Source organism: Lathyrus oleraceus, chromosome 6, assembly GCF_024323335.1.
Source record: "Lathyrus oleraceus cultivar Zhongwan6 chromosome 6, CAAS_Psat_ZW6_1.0, whole genome shotgun sequence".
Lineage (NCBI taxonomy): Eukaryota > Viridiplantae > Streptophyta > Magnoliopsida > Fabales > Fabaceae > Lathyrus > Lathyrus oleraceus.
In genome coordinates, this window is record NC_066584.1 from 198,664,083 (window position 1) to 198,687,706 (window position 23,624).

The following is a 23,624-nucleotide window of genomic DNA, read 5'->3' on the forward strand; positions in this document are numbered from 1 at the left end:
GCCTTAGGATATAGAGATATCATAGGTCCATGACATGAATGGATAAAGAAGGGGAATGAGATGAAGATGAAGGGGGAATGGATCAAACACAAATTGGTCAAAGGAGGACTTTTACCAAATTAAGATCATTCATTCATTTTGGGAGATGGAATGTACATTCCATCAATCCCCTAAATTCAATGATCTTAACCTAGCAAAGTCAAATCAACCTTGACCAAGGCCCAACAACACAAGTCAAACTCACAAAGTCAATTAAAATAGCTCTACATAATTAATTAGGCATTTAAACAATTAAAAATAATAAAAATATGCATTAAATTAAATTATGGTTGGTCAATTTCCTAAAACCTCTGCAAAACACCAAAGAAATGGCCATGAGATTTATCATAGGTCAAACAAGGTCAAAGGACCTTGGAGAAAACTTTTCAGAATTTTTGGAAACTTAAAAGTATTTTTAACCAATTAAAAATATTCACAAAATCAATTAAATCATGAAAAATATTAATAATGATCCAAAAAATAGTTTTAATTCAGAAAATGAAAGAGGATTTTATTTAATTTTTTTGGGTGAAGCTCTCATATTTTTTCGATCAATATTAAATTTAATATGAATTAATGAAAATAAGACAAATAAAATGAAAATCAATTAATCTGAAAAAACGTGGATCACTTGATCTCCCTCATTAATTGAGGTGGCAGATCAAGTGGTCTGAAACACGTGTTCCACCAAACACACGATTCAGTGCGCTACATCAATGGTATTCAAAAGCAACGCTCAAGATTAAAACGCCAAGGCTTGATCATGTGGCTCAGACCACGTCCAACACATCGCCGGAGCAAACCACCGGTCATCTTCTCCGATGACCCTGGCCGGACTGGTTCTTTCATTACCATCATAAAAATGAAAAAGAAGGACATGATCTTAAAGAGAAAATGGCACTGATCACTGTCATACCCCGATTTTGGCCCTGAAATTTTTTTCCCATCAATCAGTCATTTGCATTTCTCCTCATGACCATTTCATGTTTAAAACTCTTCACTTCATATTGAGAGATCTTTCATTCATTCATGATTCAAAGAAATTTCACCCATATCCTCCATTTCATATTCATATTTCTACATTTTATATTCGAATTTTTATTCATATCTCTTCATTCACATTGGAAATTTTTTCATTCATATTCAAGAATTTCCACATACTCATTCATAGTTCGATTACTTCGTTCATTCATTCAATCATAATCATCCATGTACATGGCATATGAATAACTTATAATAAATAAATAAAAAAACATCTCATCACATGAATACATGAAGTTTCTAAGATGCAAAAAGGACTCTCTTGAATGACCTGCATATTCTGGACTTGGAAACTATGACTTGGGACGAAATTGATGCTGTTGGAGTGCCTCCTTCCCCAAGGTCTGATCATGCTGCTGCTATCAATTGGGTGCTTAAGGATGGAATTGGGTATCTCAGTAAGATTTTGTTGTCTGATTTTGGTCGACATTTGGATGTTAATCCCAAAGGGTGGAGATTGTTTGCTGATCTTCTTGAAAATACTGCTTTTGGCTTGGAGATGTGTACTCCTGCTTTTCCTCATTTGTTTGTACCTATTGGTGCTTTTGCCGGTGCTTCTCGCTCTGCTGCTTCTTTGATTCAGGCTTCTACCAGGAGCTGTTTCTTTGCTGGTTTTGCAGCTCAGAGGAATTTTGCTGAGGTAATTGCTAAAGGTGAAGTTCAAGGAATGGCGAGCAGATTTATTGGTATCGGGCTTGGTATAGGTCTGGGTAACTGCATAAGCTCTTCTACACCTCTTGTTCTTGCTTCTTTTTGTGTCGTGACTTGGATCCACATGTACTCCAATCTAAAGTCTTACCAGTCCATTCAAATACGGACTTTAAATCCTTATCGTGCAAGTTTAGTTTTCAGTGAATATCTACTGAGTGGTCAGGCTCCTCCTGTTAAAGAGGTCAATGGTGAGGAACCACTATTTCCAGCTGTACCCATATTAAATGCATATTTTGCAACCAAAGCACAACCAATTGTCTTATCATATGAAGCCAAGGCTGCAGCTGTAGAAATTGAAAGCCGTCTACAGCTTGGATCAAAACTCAGTAAAATCATCAAGAATAAGGAGGAAATGCTTGCTCTCTTTTCAATTTATAAAAATGAAGGCTACCTTTTGTCCGAGCAGATGGGAAAATTCTGTGTGGTGCTTAAAGAAAATTGTTCACAGCAGGATATGCCGAAGGCATTGTTTCAGGTCAACTATCTCTATTGGCTAGAGAAGAATGCAGGAATTGAAGGAAGAGGATCCCTTTATGACTGCAAACCTGGTGGGAGGCTGCAGTTATCTCTAGATTATGCAGAAAGGGATTTCGATCATGCTAGAAATGATGGAGAGTCAGTTAGTTGGATCACAGACGGACTTATTGCTAGGCCTCTGCCTAATAGAATTCGACTGGGCAACACGGAGTGAGCTACTGATATGGTGAATGGCTGGTGGTTTTTCGTACCCGGCCACTTGCTGCATTGTTTTCAAGAGAAATCAAGTTGTACTCAAAATGTATAGGTCCTAGACATCTTTGACGACCGCATTGATTGGTACTTTCCCATTATTGTTGATAAGCCCATTCCATGATGGCAGGTTGACAACTATAAACTGTTGAAGCCACAAGGCGTGACTCAAACCACGAGCCAAATTGCCAATTCACATACCTTTTGTCAATGTCATTGAAAAGACCGAACATACATAATTGGGAAAAATAATACAAAGATTTTACGTGCAAGAGATTGTATCCAACACACAGTTTGAAGTAGTTGTTTATAGTTTGAGATGTACGATGAAACATTAAACTTTACTTGCATTACAACTCTTTGTACGGTGGTATACCTAGAGAAATTGCTAACTTGACCGAGCTTAGTAATTTGTACTTGAATGTCAATCATTTGTCTGGTGAAATCCCATATGAGTTTGGCAAAATGGAGAGTCTACAAGTTTTACAGCTTTGTTATAACCAGTTAACAGGAAGCATACTGACTCACCTCGGAGATTTGAAAAAGCTTAGTGTTCTTGCTCTACAGTCGAACAAATTAGCCGAAGCTATCCCTGCTAGTTTAGGTGACTTAGGAATGTTGATGAGGCTAGACTTGAGCTCTAATAATCTTTTTTGTTCAATTCCAACAAGACTTGTTGATGCTCCTTTTCTTCAAGTTCTTGATGTTCACAACAATACCCTTTCTGGAAATGTACCTCCTGCTCTGAAGAGGCTAGATGACAAATTTGTGTATGAATACAATTTGGGACTATGTAGATGTTAGATAATTAATTGATAATCCTGGATAATCTTCGAAGAATCGTGTTCGTTCACTTTCCGAACAAAGTATTTCGACCCTATTTATGCCTGGGTTCACGAAATCTTTGTGGGGATAATTCTTGAAGAAAGAATGTTTCTGGCAAAAGAAAGATTCTGGAACGTAGAATGGTTTTTTGTGTGTAACCCTAAACCGAGGCCAGATTTCCCCCTTTTATAGGAGAACGAAAACTGAAAACGAAAAGTCATACCTTTTCAAGAAAAACGGTAATAACGGCTGGGAAGGTTCAAACGTTCAAAAGAAAATTTTCTTCGGGACGCTGCCCCGCACCCCGCCAGGGGCTTCGCCCCTTGGAACCCCAGCGGGGCGCTGCCCCGCACCCCGCCAGGGGCTACGCCCCTTGGAACCCCGTTTTCAATTACTTGCAGTCAATTACACGTTGGCTCTACGAGCGTGCACTCCGCACTACTCCTAACTCGTTTCCAAGCTTTAACGCATAATTGCATCGGCCTATAGTAAATCTCATTACTACTAAAATCATGGGTGATACTAAAATCACCAACAGTAGAGATGGTTTTTCATCCTTGAAAGCTTGCAATGCTTCAGATCATTCCAATCAGAACAGGCCTGAACCTCATGGAGCAGGAGTTGGTGTTACGCCAAAAGAAATCCCTGAAACTGCAAGTTGCCTTGCAATACAACTCGGTGCCAAAACTCGTCGAAATCCAAAAAGACAGTGTCTGTTACCGTCGGCTTAGTTCTGGCATCAATATCAGTGTCAGCAGTAGGCATTCTAGCTTTCACAATGTACTGTCGGCGGAAGCAAAAGCTTGGTAGTGCCTTTGATATCACTGAAAGTCGTCTAAGTACCGATCAAACCAGCAGTTTTGTCGTTATCTCTTCTACCTTGGGAAAATTCAGACTATTCGGTTGGAGTATACCGATGCAAAGGAGTCTCAGAGTTCAAGCCGACGCCATCAGAAAATCGTGATTGCTTTAAAACTTTATACAATGTCAAACACACATTATTGGTGAAATTCAATTCTGACACAATTGACGAGACAAATATTCTTGAAGAAACACTCACGCCTCGTGTCGATTCTTTCGACGGTATGGTAGAAAAAGTAGAATTGAGTGGTAACCACATCACACCATGCATCCAGCAATGGTGCACTTCTTCAAAAGATATGTATCTCTTATGAAAGGCAAATGCTGTAATCGCTTACAACAACAGACCAGCGACAGAGGCGGTTCCTTACTTTGAGTAGTTGGGTCCTACGGTCAGCCAGATGATGCCGATTGTGGAAGCAAATCCTATTATGTCATTAGCAAGAAGTGCACAAGGAGATCCACGGAAGATGACGCTGGATACTGTCGGGTTGCTCGTAAAGCACCAGTTGCAACACAGGGTTTTCGAATTCAGTGTAACAAGGGCCACTCTTATTTATCTTTTGCTTGATATGATTATGCCGGAAACTGAAGTTTCTGTAAGCAGAGCAGTGACATTAAATTCCTAGAGGCTTTATGGTTGTCATTCAAACACAGTATATGGCTGATCTCAATTATTGGCAGGACTGTCCCGATAAAACAAGGTCACAAATTAAGAATTGTATGGCTAGACAGGTTCTTCGAAAGCAAGAAGAGAAGAGGCCTCGACTTCTGTACAGACCAATACCTTTTGGTAATCCGTGGAGACTTCCTGGAGCTGACATAACAGATTACTTCAATTTTGGTTTTGATGAAAACACCTGGAAGCAGTACCGTTTGTCTATGATATCCGCACAGGAGCAATTTGATCAAGCTGTATCAGAGAGCTTACAATCTCGTTCCTCAAAATGTGAGGTGCCAAAGGGCAGGGCAATACAGGTTGAGGACAGTGTGTTTGAGCGCCAACCGTCCATTCATGTGAGGCATCGACATGATATAGATTCTGATGTTGTTATACAGATCAAGGTGCAGGGATCCCCTGGCAACGATTCTGGTTCGATCAAAAGCAAATACACGGTTTATCTGGAGTGGGGGAATTAATTTCAAGAAAAAAATAGAAATAAAAGCAATTCTTCCAGTGGAAGTGATGTTCTATCTGATGAGCAGCTAGCAAATGCTAAAAAATCAGAAGAGTCGTCTAGTCAAGAAAGAAATGAGATGATTCCTGATGTGGTTAAAGTTCAGCATCCAGATGAAGAGGACCGAGATTCCGAAGATGGTAAACTGCTGGAGGAAGAAATAAAAACGGAGAGAGTTGGCATTGACACATGTAGTGCAGATCCATGCTGGAGCGAACCAGAATTATCACTTGGTGATCAAGAACTTAGTCTCACTTCCTATTCTGACAGTGATTCTGAGGGAACCGAAGATAGTCTACATGTTTATAATGAACGAAATCACAGCCCTTTAAGAAGTCATTTGGTGAATTCTGATACCAGCTTAAAGGAGTCTTTGTCACTTTATGATAAAACCTCAAAGAACATCAGTGTCAATAGAAAACCAGTAGATATATCTTATTATTCAAGAAATAGAGGGCAGTGACCTTCCTCTAAAGATATATCCACTAGTATCCATGTTCTCTGTGCAGATACTTACAGTGCCAACTCTTACCCCACGTCTTGTGAAGGAAATTAACCTACTGATCATGCTGTTTGGAAAATATTTTCATTTCTTGTGCTGAAATCCATGCTGGAATGTGGCAACTACAGTTGATGCTGCAGAAACAAGTGCCATTAAGATTGTGTGCTCAGTAACAATCTCGAACATCAAATGCTTTGTTGGTAACGGACCAAAGTCAAGCTAACGGAACTCCTCCGCATGTCGGCCAACTCAGTCCTGTGAAGATGCCCATCACAAGCTCGTAATGCAGAGTATAATCCCAAGCGTTTTGCTGCTGTTATTATGAGAATCAGAGAACCGAAAACGACCTCAATCCACATCGAAGCTACTGCGACACAAACACACAAAATCACTTAATTCCAAAACAAATTTTTCAATTAAGTGAGTTACAGTGGTGAATTTTTTCTTACCAACAGTGAAGTGGAAATGGAGAGAATTGAGGAAGAGGGACCACAAGTGGAATAAGGATAAAACTCCCCAGACACTGTACAAACAAACCTCTCCACTACACAGCAGACCTCCACTACACAACAGAAAACACAGCAGAGGAAAGAGATGGGTCATATATAAAAGGGGGATTACTATTCACAACAACCCTAGTTTTTTGGATTGGCGGCTACCATTCAAAAAAGAAAAAGAGAGGATTCAAGAAGACTGTTCACACAGAACAATAACCCTCCATACTCTACGCTTCAGCGGTAAAGACCACTAATCCCTTAAGCTCTCCTCCGCCACCCTTGTTACAACCTGAAAGGTTGCAACCAGAACCGTCCCATCACAACTCGACGTTCTTCCGGCAACAACAACAACATTTGACTCAGTTCCGTTACCGAGTTCCGTTACCGGCAGCAACAACAACGCAAAGCGGTAGCAACCTTTGTATTTCGGTAACTCACATGCTCGAATTCTCTTTTTTCCGTGTGTGTTTCCATGTTCATCATTTGATTTTTCTTTTGCGTATAATCTTCATTTCATTTGATACTGCTACTGCTACTGTTACTGCTACTGTTATATTTGTTATTTAATTATATTCAGCACCTGTTTATTATAGTTATAGTAATAGAGGCGATATTTGATTAACAAAATAGTTCTAGCCTAATGGTAGAAATGTTGTTTGTTAAACCTTAGGTCCAGGGTTCAATCCATGGGTTCTAATAGTTCTCATTTTAAACATACTTTCTATTTTCTACTAGATTTTTTATTATTATTACCATTTTTTATTATTATTTTAAACCTTTTATTTATTTTTTATTTTTATTTTTTTTCTCTTTTTTTTTAAACACTTGTTGATTTTAATGTTTGTCATCGATTTTTAATTTATGGATTTGGCAATTTTCTTGTTATTTATCCATGATTATTTTTATCGATATAGTGATAGTATTTCGCCGCGTTTTGACTAATCACATAAGACATTTCAATTGTTGTCAATATGTGCAAACCGGCTTTGAGCACATTATTTAGGTTTTGTGTGTCCCTCAATTTCCATCTGTGCAAATCCCGATTTTACCTTTTTTGATTTAATTTTTAAGTGTGTTGTAAATATAACTTGTTGTGTTATTTTCTTCACATGGCTTACTTTTGGGCCTCCTTACAATGAGACAGTTCGCTTGCACTTACATTCATACATTGAATTATTTGTTGTTTGAATCCGATTTAATTATTCCAATACTTTGAATCCCCATTTGACAAAATGTACCCCACTCCCCCGATGTGTAATAATTTGTATTGTTTTATTTCTTTATTGCTTGACTGTTTAGTTAGCTACTAACACAAGAATAAAATCAACCATTTCCAAAAAAAATCAAAAAATAATGACTCAATCCAACGTCGAGTATTTTCTCAATAAATAAATCAATCCACTTCTTTTTCCCATTCTATTTCATTTCTTTCAAAACTTCACCAAATGCTTGATCCAACGTCAAGCCATTTTTCATAATAAAAACTCAAAAATATTAATTCATATTTAAGACCTTTTCAATAAAGATGGAAATGGAACGTGGTGGATACCGCGCACTCCTGAGACTAGGATTCGAGACGGATGTCTCACTCATCCTAGTTCTCGCCATCATCCAAATTTATCCACTTTGTTTTCTCTCAAACATTCATTCAAATCTTTCTCAATCGCTCATCAAACGCTTGATCTAGTGTCAAGCCATTTTTCATAATCAAAACTCAAAATACTTAATTACTATCTAAACACCTTTCAATAAAGATGGAAATGGAACGTGGTGGATACCACGCACTCCTGAGATTAAGATTCGAGGCGGATGCCTCGCCTATCTTAGCTCTCGCCATCATTTAAAATTGTCAATACGGTTTCTTTAAACCCTTTTTCAATCAAACCTCAAAAAACACTTAATGATTATTAAACATTTTTGCAAATAAGGTGGAAATGGAACGTGGTGGATACCACGCACTCCTGAGACTAGGATTCGAGATGGATATCTCGCTCATCCAAGTTCTCGCCATTACTCAAAACACATCAAACCAATCAATTTTTTTTTCTCGCCGCGGTGCGATTAACCCTTCAAACCTTTTCTCAAACGAAAGGTACTTTGTTTCAAAACAATGCAAGGCAATGTTTTTCCACCTGTTTTGGGTAGTCCAACAATGTTTTCATCGATTTGACAAGTAGCTTTCGCTAAAATTGACCAACAAACAAACATTTTCTACCCAGAACTACGTAAGCCTTGATTTCTCTGTTGAGATACGTAGGAGCAGGATTTGTAAATCTTGTCAGGCCCACTAATAAAAAACTTAGGTTTAGTCCTTCATCAAAAATCCAAAAACATTTCTTCTCTCTTCTATTCTTTCTTTCTCACTTAATAACTTGAAAAGCCTAATATTTCAAACTAACATTAACGCGCACAACTGACCTAATGGTTCCCGTTGAGTACAACGGACGTGAGGGGTGCTAATACCTTCCCCTTGCGTAATCGACTCCCGAACCTTGATATGGTTGCGACGACCAATAATCATTGTCGTTCTTTTTTGGGTTTTATCGATATTTCCCCTTTCCTTTTTAGGAATAAATAAAGTTCGGTGGCAACTCTGTTCATTCCATCATTGCGAGCGTGCGATCGCGCTTCACTTAGGTCGTGTCTCTCATTTTTCTTGAGGTACGACAGATGGCGACTCTGCTGGGGACAGTCGTTCCCTAAGCGAGTCAAACCTAGTTAGGATGTTTGTGTGCCTTTGTTTGTTTAATTGTGTGGCTTTTCTTTATTGCTTTTATTATCTTTATTGTTATATTATTATATTTGTTGTATATTGGTTCCACGGTGTTGGGTCCTTGGATATTTGATTGCAAACCATGTGGGAAAGACTCTGCACCCGAGTCTAGAGTGAAAAAACATAAGATAGGATGATGGTTGAGTAGTACAGACTCCCGAGGTGAATACTTCGTAAGAGTCGGTACGAGAACCTCACTTAGAGTAGATCCTTTTGTAAATATTGTCGCCCAAGGTGTATACCTTGTAAGCTTCAATACTTTAAAGGGATCCATGACTCTAAGAACCTTTAGAACAATGAACCTTTGGCCAACTAGAAATGATGGTTGCGTAGTATGGATTCCCGAGGTGAATACTTCGTAAGAATCGATACGAGAACCTCGCTCAGAATAGGTTCTCTAGATGGAGTTGACGATCGGAAAGTATTTTCCGTAAGCGTCAAACATTCTTTTGAATCCATGACTCTGAGTACCCTATCTAGAACCGAGTCGATGGTTTTGTAGTGCGGACTCCCGAGGTGAATACTTCGTAAGAGACGGTACGACAACCTCACCCAGAATAGATTCCCTTGATGGAGTTGACGACCGGAAAGTATTTCCCGTAAGCGTCAAACATTCTTGTGAATCAATGACTTTGGGGATCCTTTGTAACAAAGCCCTAGATCATACCCGGTGAGAACCCTGTTTGGAAAGCAATCAGATTTATCCACACCTCGGACCTTTGAACCTGTACCCAAAAAAAAAAAAAAACATTGCATCCATTTATTCATTGCATACGCATAAAAAGCAAAACTCTTAGTTTGAACCAAGAGTTTTGCAAACAAGATGCATCCATACATGCATTCATACATTTTAAAAATAGAGTCTCATTCCGTCCTTTCTTCCTCCAGTTTCACGCTGAATCTACAACACCGGTATAATACTCGCGCCCGAGCAAGACAGTGAATGGCTGAACAAGAGCAAGAGAGCGCTCGAGTTAGAGCGGAACTAGACGAAATCAAGGGAGGCATGTCCCAGATGCGAGAGATGCTGCAAGCTTTAACCTTCAGGTTTGAGATTCCGCAAGCGACCGTGATTTCAGAGACCACGGGCCCAGCAGTGGAAGTCCCACCTCAGAGGACGTTACCCTCAACCCTTCCTCCGTATGGGCTACCTTATGACTTCGTCCCCCGAGTGGAGGTGGTGCATGAAATAGGGCAATCTTTCCAACAAGCCGTACCATTACCGGTTTACACCGACGCACGTCTAGTCATCAATACTGTGGTCCCACCAGCTGCCTATGCTAGGCACATTCCTCATTATGAAGATCAAAACCACATGTATCAGACTGTCGACTCAACCGTTGCTGGTGACGAAGTAAGGCTTGAGGATTTTCGAGAAGTAAAGGAGAACATGCAGCTCCTTGAGAAGAAGTTACGAGATCTAGAAGGAGACCACGTCTTTGGATTTGCTGCCAAAGAAATGTGCCTGGTATCCGGGTTGGTGATTCCGGCCAAATTCAAAACTCTGGACTTCGACAAATACAAGGGGCATACTTGTCCAAAGAGCCATCTCATCATGTATTATCAAAAAATGGCTGCACACGTGGAGGACGACAAGCTGATGATCCATTGCTTTCAAGACAGCTTGAGTGGGGCTCCTCCCAAATGGTATCTAAGTCCAGATCAGAACAGGATCAGGTGTTTCCAAGGCCTGTCAGACGCGTTCATAAAACATTACAAGTTTAATATGGACATGGCGCCTGAAAGAAGACAGTTGCAGAGCATGTTTCAGCATGACAAAGAGTCCTTCAAGGAATACGCTCAAAGATGGAGGGAACTGGCTTCTCAGATTGAACCACCTCTAGCTGAAAAGGAATTGGCCGAACTATTTATCGACACTGTCCAACCCCAATTCTACGAGAAGATGGTTGGAAGTGCTTCTTTGGGATTCTCCGAGCTTGTGGCTATAGGGGCTCGCGTTGAATATGGTGTAAGGAACGGAAAACTGGCGGCTGTAGCTGGAACTTCAAACGCTAATCAAAAGAAGTTCTCTGGAGGGTTTCCCAGGAAGAAAGAGGCGGAAACAAATGTTATGACTGTTGGTCAAGGAAGAGCTCCTCCAAGAAGGAGACCACAATAATACTCACCTCAACAGTATGTTCAACAACCAATTCCCTATCAGGAACCCATGTATCCCGTCCAGTATGCTCCGCAACCATACGTGGCTGCTCTGCATTCAATCAACAGTCTGCTCAAACTTATCAAGCGCCCCCAGCTTATCAACAAGCACCAGCAGCTCCTGTTTATCAACAACCGAGAGCTCAAGCGTCGAGGCAAAATGCTCAACACCAAAATAGGAGGCAAGGGGAGAGGGCGACCTTCAATCCAATCCTAATGACGTACACTGAGTTGTATCCCTCCCTATTGCAAAAGGGGTTGGTGGTTCCCAGACCTATGGGACCCCCACCTGACCATCTTCCTCCATGGTACAACCCTAATGCACACTATCCTTTTCATGAAGGTGCCCCCAGGAATGACCTAGAGGGTTGTTACGCTCTGAAGCATAGGGTTCGTGAGCTAATTGAAAGCAAGATCTTGTCTTTTAAGGACATGGGACCGAATGTGAAGAACAATCCTCTTCCTCCCCATGGAGATCCTGCGGTGAACGCCATTGAAGATGCATCTACTATTGTTATGGTTGAGAAGGTGGAGGATGTTAAGACTCCTTTGGCAGCATTTCATGCCCGATTGGTGGAAGCTGGCCTGGTTAATATTGATCATGACAACTGTGAAGAGTGTGCCACACACCCAAGAGGATGTTAGGTGGTACAAGACAATATCCAAAACTTGATGGATGAAGGAGTGCTTCAGATATCTAGTGCTGTGAAGAACGAAGATGTGTTGGTAATTGAACCTTGCTTCAATCTACCTGAACCAGTTGAAATCCCATATTACGGTGGTGGAGTGTTTCCGGCAAATAGTAAGCCGTCACCTGTTGAAATATGTATGCCCACGCCTTTTCCGTATGAGAGTACCAAGGCCGTGCATTGGGAAATATGAGATTACCGCTGTGGAAAAGGTAGTTGAAGGAAGTTCAGACACTGAGGTGACAGAAGCTGTAAGTGAAGACGTCACCAATATTGCAGGAATGAGCAGAATGACCCGTAGTGGTCGAATCTATACGCCTGAATTCAATGTGACTCCTCAAGGGCCAGCCAAGGAATCAACAGTTGTAGCTCCCACTAAAGAACCCGAAGTGGTCCAATCCGAAGATGCTGCGGAATTCTTGAAGTTAATCAAGAGAAGTGACTACAAGGTTGTGGACCAGTTGCATCAAACACCGTCTAAGATCTCTATTTTGTCTCTGCTATTGAACTCCCAAGCCCATAGGGAGGCTTTGTTGAAGGTGCTTGCTCAAGCTCATGTAACACAAAGCATAACAGTTGACCAATTTGATGGAGTAGTTGCAAACATCACAGCTTGTAATACTTTGAGCTTTAGTGGAGAGGAATTACCCGAGGATGGACAAAATCACAATCGTGCTCTCCATATCTCAGTAAAATGCAAAGATGATGCTTTGGCAAGAGTTTTGGTTGATATCAGATCTTCTCTGAATGTTATGCCAAAGAGAACACTCGCCAAGTTATCTTATCAAGGACCAGCTATGAAGCCTAGTGCTTTGGTAGTGAAAGCTTTCGATGGTTCCAGGAGAACCGTGATTGGAGAGGTTGAATTGCCCATATTGATTGGCCCTCACGTATTCCCGATTAATTTCCAAGTCATGGATATTAATCCAGCGTATAACTGCTTACTGGGACGTCCTTGGATTCATGCTGCAGGGGCAGTCACCTCCACTTTACACCAAAAAATGAAGTTTGTGGTGGAAAATCAATTGATTATCATTTCTGGAGAAGAAGACTTTGTGGTCAGTCACCTTTCATCCTTTAGATACATTGAGGCCGATGAGGATGCTTTGGAAACTTCTTTCCAAGCTCTTGAAATAGCCAATGCCACTTTTGTGGAGATGAAGGACCCTGTTGGGAAAGCTTGTTCATCTTTCGCTTCTCTGAAAAGCGCAAAGTCTAGCATTGAAGGAGGAAACCCTGAAGGTTGGGGTCAACTTATTGATGTTCGTGAGAAGCATGATCGCTTTGGTCTGGGATATGTGCCTTCCGCTGCAAAAGGAGCCCGAGTCCCTACAAAGGACAACACCCGAAGCATCCAGGAAGTATTCTTTAGCACCAGATTCATCCATGGAGATCAGGTCAATGCAATTGAAGATAGCACCGAAAATGAAGATGAGCCATGTTTGGTTTACCGGTGTGAGACAACTTTGAACAACTGGAAGGCGGTTGAGATCCCCGAAATTTTTTCTTTGTCAAAGTAATAATTGTTGTATTTTTCCTTTCAAATCCTTAGCTCTGCCCAAGGCTAATGGATCATGTTGTAGGGCCCATTTTCATTTTTCAAATAATCATTATCAGTGAATGAAAGGCATTTTGCTAAATTCTTCTTATTCATTTATTTTACTTTCTCTTAAGAAAATGGCAATCTTTTCAAAAACAAAAAACTTTTCATTTATGCATCTTTTATTTTTACTTTTCTAAAAGAAATCAATCATTCAAACATGCAGAATAAATGATAACCCCGTTGAATCCAATGACTTTACTACCTCTCATAACTTTGACTCCCCTATCTACCAAGCTGAAGAAGAGGGTGAAGAAGATTGTTACATCCCCGACGAGTTGGCAAGGCTGCTCGAGCACGAGTCCAAAGCCCTTCAGCCACATGAAGAACCAGTGGAAACAATCAACCTTGGCGCAGAGGAAGAGAAGAAAGAAGTCAAAATCGGCACCACACTTGAAGCAAGCGTCAAAGAGAGATTGGTTAAGCTGCTACAAGAATATATGGATGTATTTGCATGGTCATACCAGGATATGCCAGGTCTAGACACCGACATCGTTGAGCACAAGCTACCGCTTCAGCCGGACTGCCTGCCAGTAAAACAGAAACTCCGAAGAACAAGACCATATATGGCTCTGAAGATTCGCGAAGAAGTCAAGCGGCAATTTGATGCTGGTTTTCTCGCAGTGGCGAAGTATCCACAATGGGTAGCTAACATTGTACCTGTTCCTAAAAAGGATGGAAAGGTGAGGATGTGTGTTGACTATAGGGATCTGAACAGAGCTAGTCCGAAGGACGATTTCCCTCTACCGCACATTGATACTTTGGTAGACAACACTGCAAGATTTGCTGTCTTCTCCTTTATGGATGGTTTTTCTGGATACAATCAAATCAAGATGGCTCCAGATGACATGGAGAAGACCACTTTTATTACCCCTTGGGGAACTTTTTGCTATAAGGTAATGCCTTTCGGTCTCAAAAATGCTGGGGAAACTTACCAAAGAACTATGGTCACTCTTTTCCATGATATGATGCACAAGGAGATAGAGGTCTATGTCGACGACATGATCGCTAAATCTCAGAATGAAGAAGATCATATGAGCCATCTGAAGAAGCTATTTGAATGCCTCAGAAAGTTTAGATTACGATTAAACCCTACAAAATGCACGTTTGGTGTCCGTTCGGGGAAGTTGCTTGGTTTCATCGTTAGTCAACGAGGAATTGAGGTGGACCCTGACAAGGTCCGAGCTATACAAGAAATGCACGCTCCACGCACCGAGCGAGAGGTTAGAGGCTTCCTGGGACGTTTGAATTACATCTCAAGGTTTATCTCACATATGACGGCCACGTGTGAGCCTATCTTCAAATTGCTTTGAAAACATCAAGTTGTTGAATGGAATTTTGATTGTCAAGATGCTTTTGAGAAGATTCGTCAATACCTACAAGAGCCTCCTATTCTGATTCCATCTGTCCCAGGAAAGCCATTAATCATGTATATGACTGTGCTTGAAGGATCAATGGGATGCGTGCCGGGGCAACATGACGAAACTGGTCGGAAAGAACATGCTATTTACTATCTGAGTAAAAAGTTTACTGATTGTGAAAGTCGATATTCACTTTTGGAGAAAACTTGTTGCACGCTAGCATGGGCCGCTCGTCGTTTGAGGCAGTACATGATTTGCCATACTACTTTGTTGATCTCAAAAATGGATCCAATAAAGTATATCTTTGAGAAACCTGCCTTGACTGGAAGACTTTCCCGTTGGCAGATGCTTTCGTCAGAGTACGACATCCAGTATGTAACCCAGAAGGCAATCAAGGGAAGTGTGTTAGCAAAGTATCTTGCTCATCAACCAGTTGAATACTATCAGCCATTGAAGTTTGATTTCCCCGATGAGGATATAATGTTGATAAAAGATTGTGAGACCCCAGGCCCAGATGAAGGACTAGAACCAGGATCTCGATGGAAGCTCGCATTCGATGGTTCTTCCAATTACAGTGGTCACGGTGTGGAAGCTGTTTTGATGAATCCAAATGGTGGTTTTACCCCTTTCACAACAAGGTTGTGCTTTGGTTGTACAAATAATGTCGCCGAATATGAAGCTTATATCCTTGGTCTTGAAGCTGCAATTGATCTCTGAATCAAGATCCTTGAGGTGTATGGAGATTCAGCCTTAGTAATCTATCAAGTCAAAGGAGAATGGGAAACTCGCGATGCGAAGCTGATCCGTATCACACTCATGTTGTGAAGATGATAGAATACTTCGACGATATAACTTTCCATCACATCCCAAGAGTAGAAAATCAAGTGGCTGATGCTTTGGCAACATTAGCATCAATGTACCAAGTCAGATTCCATAATGAAGCTCCACTTATTCGAATCGAGCGAAGAGATGAGCCTGCTTACTGTCAGCTAATTGAAGAAGAAATTGATGGTAAACCTTGGTTTCATGACATCAAGCGATATCTTCTAAGTCAAGAATATCCAGAAGATGTTACATTGTTGGATAAGAAAACTCTGAGGAGGTTATCATCCAAATTCTTTTTGAGTAATGATGTGCTTTACAAGAGAAACCATGACATGGTTATGTTCAGATGCGTGGATAGACACGAAGCAAACATGTTAATCAAGGAGATTCATGAAGGATCCTTTGGAACCCATGCCAATGGACATGCCATGGCCAAAAAGATTTTGAGACATGGTTATTATTGGTTGACCATGGAATCCGATTGTTTCAGCTATGCAAGAAAATGTCATAAATGCCAAATTTATGCTGATAAGGTGCATGTACCGCCAACACTACTGAATGTTTTGACGTCACCTTGGCCTTTCTCAATGTGGGGCATCGACATGATTGGTGCTATAGAGCCCAAGGCTTCCAATGGTCATCGCTTCATCCTGGTTGCTATCGATTACTTCACTAAATGGGTAGAGGCTGCTTCCTATACCAATGTGACGAGACATGTGGTTGCTCGCTTTATCAAGAAAGAGATTATTTGCCGGTATGGAATCCCAAGCAAGATCATCACCGACAACGGTTCAAACTTGAACAACAAGACAATGACAAAATTATGTGAGGGTTTCAAGATTGACCACCATAATTCCTCTCCATACCGTCCAAAGATGAATGGTGTTGTTGAAACTGCCAACAAAAATATTAAGAAGATCCTGCAAAAGATGGTGAAAACTTATAAGGATTGGCACGAGACGCTACCCTTTGCGTTGCATGGATACCGGACCTCAATCCTCACTTCAACAGGGGCAACCCCATTCTCTTTAGTGTATGGGATGGACGCAGTTCTCCCAGTCGAAGTAGAGATACCTTCAATGAGAATATTGATGGAGGCCAAGCTGGACGAAGCTGAATGGATCCAGAACAACTATGATCAACTTAACCTCATTGATGAGAAGCGTATGACCGCTCTGTGCCATGGACAATTGTACCAGCGACGAATCAAGAAAGCATTTGACGTGGGAAGTGGCCTCCCAACTATGAAGGCCCATACGTTGTAAAGAGAGCATACTCTGGAGGTGCTCTATTTCTCACAATTATGGATGGCGAAGAGCTCATTCACCCTGTGAACTCTGATGCAGTCAAAAGATACTATGCCTAACAAATCCCGGTGGACTGAAAACCCGAAAGGGCGGTCCAGGCAAAAGTTAGGGATAAAAAAATGGTAGCTCTCTAAGTTGAAAACCTGACAGGGCAACTTAGGCAAAAAAGAGCGTCCCGGTGGATTGAAAACCCGAAAGGGCGATCCAGGAAAAAATTAGGGACAAAAGGCATAGACTGCATCAGTTCGTCACTGATCAACACAGAAGAGCTAAAAATGGAAGATCAATCTAGTTACTCCCTTCAGAAGCGAGGCCTCGTGGAGTCATTGTTATTAGGGATAGTAGTAGTCATTGCGATTCAATGTAAACCTTTCCCTATTGCCATTTTCAAATTTGTAACATTCCATGGAGCTATGCCATTTGTGTGCTACCATTCTTGAATAAATACAAGTTTGCCTATCAAATTCTATCATTTGCTGTTTTTCTCTGATTTTCTTTGTTATGCAAAATGTCATTTATTTGTTAATAATGAATTTTGAACTCAAAGAATTTTTCAACATATTGAGAAACACAATTTTGCTTTGACATGTGGAAATATTAAAAGGAAATCTTTCGTCTTTCCTCGCAAGTCTCAAGTTGTAAGACTCCCCTTGGATGATCAATATCTATCTCCAGAGAGCACAAATTTATCATTCTCTAGAAGGATTATTGGGCCAGTTGTAACTGTTCAGCTTGATAGATCCTCCTTTGACGCATTTACTCACTCCTTCGGTTGAGTTATTGGTGTTGAGGATTCAGTACCTCCATAAAGCTTTCCCTAATTTCCAGTCTGTCTATTGTCAGCACTTGCATTTCATGATCATTCATACATCATGCATATAAGCAAAATCCAAATCATGCATAGCCCGAAGTGCTTCGCGCTCATTTGCATAATCTCAGGTCTCGTTGTTGATTGTATCCCTTGACCTTTGAGACCAATTGTTACTGGCATCGTCTGTTAAGTTTGGTTGTCACCAGTGTCTTTGACCAAATCCAGTTGTAATTGGTATCCTTTAAGGTCGGGTTGTTACTAGAACTCATTTTAAATCCAATTGTCGTTGGCATCACTGTCTGTCTGTTTGTAAATACATTTGTGATTGATATCTGAAGTTTGGTTGTCGCCAACATCATTTCAAGTCCAGTTGTTGCTGGCAAACTCCGTTGTAGCCGATATTTGTTTACTAATGGATTTCATCAAGTCCAATTGTTGTTGGCAAAATCCGTTAAAGAATCTGGTTGTAATCCATTGCTTACGGTCAAAGTCCAATTGTTGTTGGCACATACAGAGATTTTGAATACCTTGTCTTTCATGATGGTTCCGTGAAAGTCATGTATGACTCACCATCTTGAGGAATTCCCAGAAGCTTGGAGGTTTTGTTTGATTTTCTCTGTAAAGAATCATTGTAGCCTTTTGCGTGGATGGTCTACTTATAAGAAGATTTCCGTTTATCTTTGTTTTGCATAAATTCCCTTAGGAATCTCCAAATCTGTGATTGGATGAATTTCTTGTGAGAAATCTCCAGAACCACCAGATGTATTCTAAAGTGTCAGGTCATGTATGAACCTATTGATGAAATTTGTTTTGTATGTTTTCCAATATTCTCAGGTCATGTATGAACCTATTGGTAAAACTCCCTTTGATTTTTCCCAAGTGTTGTCAGGTCATGTATGAACCTGCTATTGAGCACTCTTTGAATGGTCAAGTGTTGTCAGGTCATGTATGAACCTGTTATTAAAAATTCTTTGAATGTTCCTGTTTTGTCAGGTCATGTATGAACCTGTTAATTGAAATTCTTTGAATAGTCAAGTGTTGTCAGGTCATGTATGAACCTGTTGTTGAAAATTCTTTGAATGTTCCTGTTTTGTCAGGTCATGTATGAACCTGTTGTTGAAATTCTTTGAATGTTCCTGTGTTGTCAGGTCATGTATGAACCTGTTGTTGAAAATTCTTTGAATGTTTCTGTTTTGTCAGGTCATGTATGAACCTGCTGTTGAAAATTCTTTGAATAGTCAAGTATTTCCAGGTCATGTCTGAACCTGTTTTGAAGAATCTTTTTCTTTGATTATTTCAGTGTCATCAGGTCATGTATGAACCTGTTGATATACTCTTTTGGAATTTTTCTATGTTTGCCAAGTCATGTATGAACTTGTTGTGGAAATTTTCTCAAAATGTTCAAATTTGTCATCAGGTCATGTATGAACCTGTTGATATACCCTTTTTGATTTTTCTGATGTTGTTAGGTCATGTTTGAACTTGCTGTCAGAACTTCTTGGTATTCCCCAACATTGTCAGGTCATGTATGAACCCGTTGCTGTTGAGCCTTTATTCCAGTATTACCAGGTCATGTCTGAACCTGTGTTGAAGAATATTTTTCTTTGATTATTCCAGTGTTGTCAGGTCATGTATGAACCTGTTGCTGAACCTTTTGTTCCAGTGTCATCAAGTCATGTATGAACTTGTTGTGGAAATTTTCTCAAAATGTTCAAGTTTGTCATCAGGTCATGTATGAACCTGTTGATATACCCTTTTTGATTTTTCTGATGTTGCTAGGTCATGTTTGAACTTGCTGTCAGAACTTCTTGGTATTCCCCAGCATTGTCAGGTCATGTATGAACCTGTTGCTGTTGAGCCTTTATTCCAGTATTACCAGGTCATGTCTGAACCTGTGTTGAAGAATATTTTTCTTTGATTATTCCAGTGTTGTCAGGTCATGTATGAACCTGTTGCTGAACCTTTTGTTCCAGTGTCATCAAGTCATGTATGAACTTGTTGTGGAAATTTTCTCAAAATGTTCAAGTTGGTCTTCAGGTCATGTATGAACCTGTTGATATACTCTTTTTGAATTTTTCTGAGTTTGTTAGGTCATGTCTGAACCTGCCGTCAGAAGTTCTTGGTATTCCCCAGCATTGTTAGGTCATGTATGAACCCGTTGTTGTTGAGCCTTTATTCCAGTATTACCAGGTCATGTCTGACCCTGTTTTGAAGAATCTTTTTCTTTGATTATTCCAGTGTTGTCAGGTCATGTATGAACCTGTTGCTGAACCTTTTGTTCCAATGTTGTTAGGTCATGTATGAACCTGTTGTTGAGCTTTCATTTCAATGTTATCAGGTCATGTATGAACCTGTTGTAGAAATTTTTCTTATTCGAATTTAGTAAGTCATGTGTGAACTTACTGCCGAAATCTCTTGTATTCTAAGTGTCGTTCATCGAATTTCACTTTGAGTACTCTCTAGTGTGTGTCTGATTCTCCAGCAGGATTGTTTTCCCCAGCGAGTTGGTTTTTACCATTTGTCTGTCTCCCTGTGGACCATAAACATTCCCCACATATTGGTCTGTCCAGTAGCATCTCCTATTAAGGATTCACTGTGTCCCTAACAGATAAATTCAAAAAAATAAAGAATTCTGCATCCATGCATATCATATCATAACATTTTCATTTTTCAGGTTCAAAATTTGGGTCTCCATGGTATTTAACCATCCCCCACTACGATCCGATGAAAAAGTGTTGTTTCATTTTCCTCTGGTGGAGGATGCTTAAATAGGGGCAACTGTCATACCCCGATTTTGGCCCTGAATTTTTTTTCCCAACAATCAGTCATTTGCATTTCTCCGCATGACCATTTCACGTTTAAAACTCTTCACTTCATATTGAGAGATCTTTCATTCATTCATCATTCAAAGAAATTTCACCCATATCCTCCATTTCATATTCATATTTCTACATTTTATATTCGAATTTTATTCATATCTCTTCATTCACATTGGAAAATTTTCCATTCATATTCAAGAATTTCCACATACTCATTCATAGTTCGATTACTTCGTTCATTCATTCAATCATAATCATCCATGTACATGGCATATGAATAACTTATAATAAATAAATAAAAAACATCTCATCACATGAATACATGAAGTTTCTAAGATGCAAAAAGGACTCTCTTGAATGACCTGCATATTCTGGACTTGGAAACTATGACTTGGGACGAAATTGATGCCATTGGAGTGCCTCCTTCCCCAAGGTCTGATCATGCTGCTTCTATCAATTGGGTGCTTAAGGATGGAATTGGGTATCTCAGTAAGATTTTGTTGTCTGATTTTGGTCGGCATTTTGATGTTAATCCGAAAGGGTGGAGATTGTTTGCTGATCTTCTTGAAAATACTGCTTTTGGCTTGGAGATGTGTACTCCTGCTTTTCCTCATTTGTTTGTACCTATTGGTGCTTTTGCCGGTGCTTTTCGCTCTGCTGCTTCTTTGATTCAGGCTTCTACCAGGAGTTGTTTCTTTGCTGGTTTTGCAGTTCAAAGGAGTTTTGCTGAGGTAATTGCTAAAGGTGAAGTTCAAGGAATGGCGAGCAGAGTTATCAATATCGGGCTTGGTATAGGTCTGGGTAACTGCATAGGCTCTTCTACACCTCTTGTTCTTGCTTCTTTTTGTGTCGTGACTTGGATCCACATGTACTCCAATCTAAAGTCTTACCAGTCCATTAAAATACAGACTTTAAATCCTTATCGTGCAAGTTTGGTTTTCAGTGAATATCTACTGAGTGGTCAGGCTCCTTCTGTTAAAGAGGTCAATGCTGAGGAACCACTATTTTCAGCTGTAAAATATTAAATGCATATTTTGCAACCAAAGCACAACCAATTGTCTTATCATATGAAGCCAAGGCTGCAGCTGTAGAAATTGAAAGCCGTTTGTAGCTTGGATCAAAACTCAGTAAAATCATCAAGAATAACGAGGAAGTGCTTGCTCTCTTTTCACTTTATAAAATGAAGGCTACCTTTTGTACGAGCAGATGGGAAAATTTTGTGTGGTGCTTAAAGAAAATTGTTCACAGCAGGATATGCTGAAGGCATTGTTTCAGGTCAACTATCTCTATTGGCTAGAGAAGAATGCAGGAATTGAAGGAAGAGGATCCCTTTATGACTACAAACCTGGTGGGAGGCTGCAGTTATCTCTAGATTATGCAGAAAGGGAATTCGATCATGCTAGAAATGATGGAGAGTCAGTTAGTTGGATCACAGACGGACTAATTACAAGGCCTCTGCCTAATAGAATTCGACTGGGCAACACGGAGTGAGCTACTGATATGGTGAATGGCTTGTGTTTTTTCGTACCCGGCCACTTGCTGCATTGTTTTCAAGAGAAATCAAGTTGTACTCAAAATGTATAGGTCCTAGACATCTTTGACGACCGCATTGATTGGTACTTTCCCATTGTTATTGACAAGCCCATTCCATGATGGCAGGTAGACAACTATAAACTGTTGAAGCCACAAGGCGTGACTCAAACCACAAGCCAAATTGCCAATTCACATACCTTTTGTCAATGTCAGTGAAAAGACCGAACATACATAATTGGGAAAAATAATACAAAGATTTTACGCGCAAGAGATTGTATCCAACACACAGTTTGAAGTAGTTGTTTATAGTTTGAGATGTACTATGAAACTTAAACTTTACTTGCATTACAACTCTTTGTACGGTGGTATACCTAGAGAAATTGCTAACTTGACCGAGCTTAGTGATTTGTTCTTGAATGTCAATCATTTGTCTGGTGAAATCCCATCTGAGTTTGGCAAAATGGAGAGTCTACAAGTTTTGCAGCTTTGTTATAACCAGTTAATAGGAAGCATACCGACTCAGCTCGGAGATTTGAAAAAGCTTAGTGTTCTTGCTCTACAGTCGAACAAATTAGCCGGAGCTATCCCTGCTAGTTTAGGTGACTTAGGAATGTTGATGAGGCTAGATTTGAGCTCTAATAATCTTTTTGGTTCAATTCCAACAAGACTTGTTGATGCTCCTTTTCTTCAAGTTCGTGATGTTCACAACAATACCCTTTCTGGAAATGTACCTCCTGCTCTGAAGAGGCTAGATGACAAATTTGTGTATGAATACAATTTGGGACTATGTGGAGATGGTTTTTCATCCTTGAAAGCTTGCAATGCTTCAGATCATTCCAATCAGAACAGGCCTGAACCTCATGGAGCAGGAGTTGGTGTTACGCCAAAAGAAATCCCCGAAACTGCAAGTTGCCTTGCAATATAACTCGGTGCCAAAACTCGTCGAAATCGAAAAAGACAGTGTCTGTTACCGTCGGCTTAGTTCTGGCATCAATATCAATGTCAGCAGTAGGCATTCTAGCTTTCACACTTTACTGTCGGCGGAAGCAAAAGCTTGGTAGTGCCTTTGATATCACTTAAAGTCGTCTAAGTACCGATCAAACCAGCAGTTTTGTCGCTATCTCTTCTACCTTGGGAAAATTCGGACTATTCGGTTGGAGTATACCGATGCAAAAGAGTCTTAGAGTTCAAGCCGACGCCATTAGAAAATCGTGATTGCTTTAAAACTTTATACAGTGTCAAACACACATTATTGGTGAAATTCAATTCCGACACAATTGACGAGACAAATATTCTTGAAGAAACACTCACGCCTCATGTCGATTCTTTCGATGGTACGGTAGAAAAAGTAGAATTGAGTGGTAAC

General features: G+C 40.2%; 1 protein-coding gene across 1 annotated transcript; it reads left to right on the forward strand.

Annotated features, from left to right (window-relative positions):
* Nucleotides 1-1,375: 1,375 nt before the first annotated feature.
* On the forward strand, nt 1,376-22,231 carry LOC127094748 (protein root UVB sensitive 1, chloroplastic). Its single transcript, XM_051033538.1, has 2 exons — nt 1,376-2,336; nt 22,071-22,231. The coding sequence occupies exons 1-2, from the start codon at nt 1,376-1,378 to the stop codon at nt 22,214-22,216; spliced, it is 1,107 nt and encodes a 368-aa protein (XP_050889495.1). The 3' UTR covers nt 22,217-22,231.
* The last annotated feature ends 1,393 nt before the right edge of the window (nt 22,232-23,624 follow it).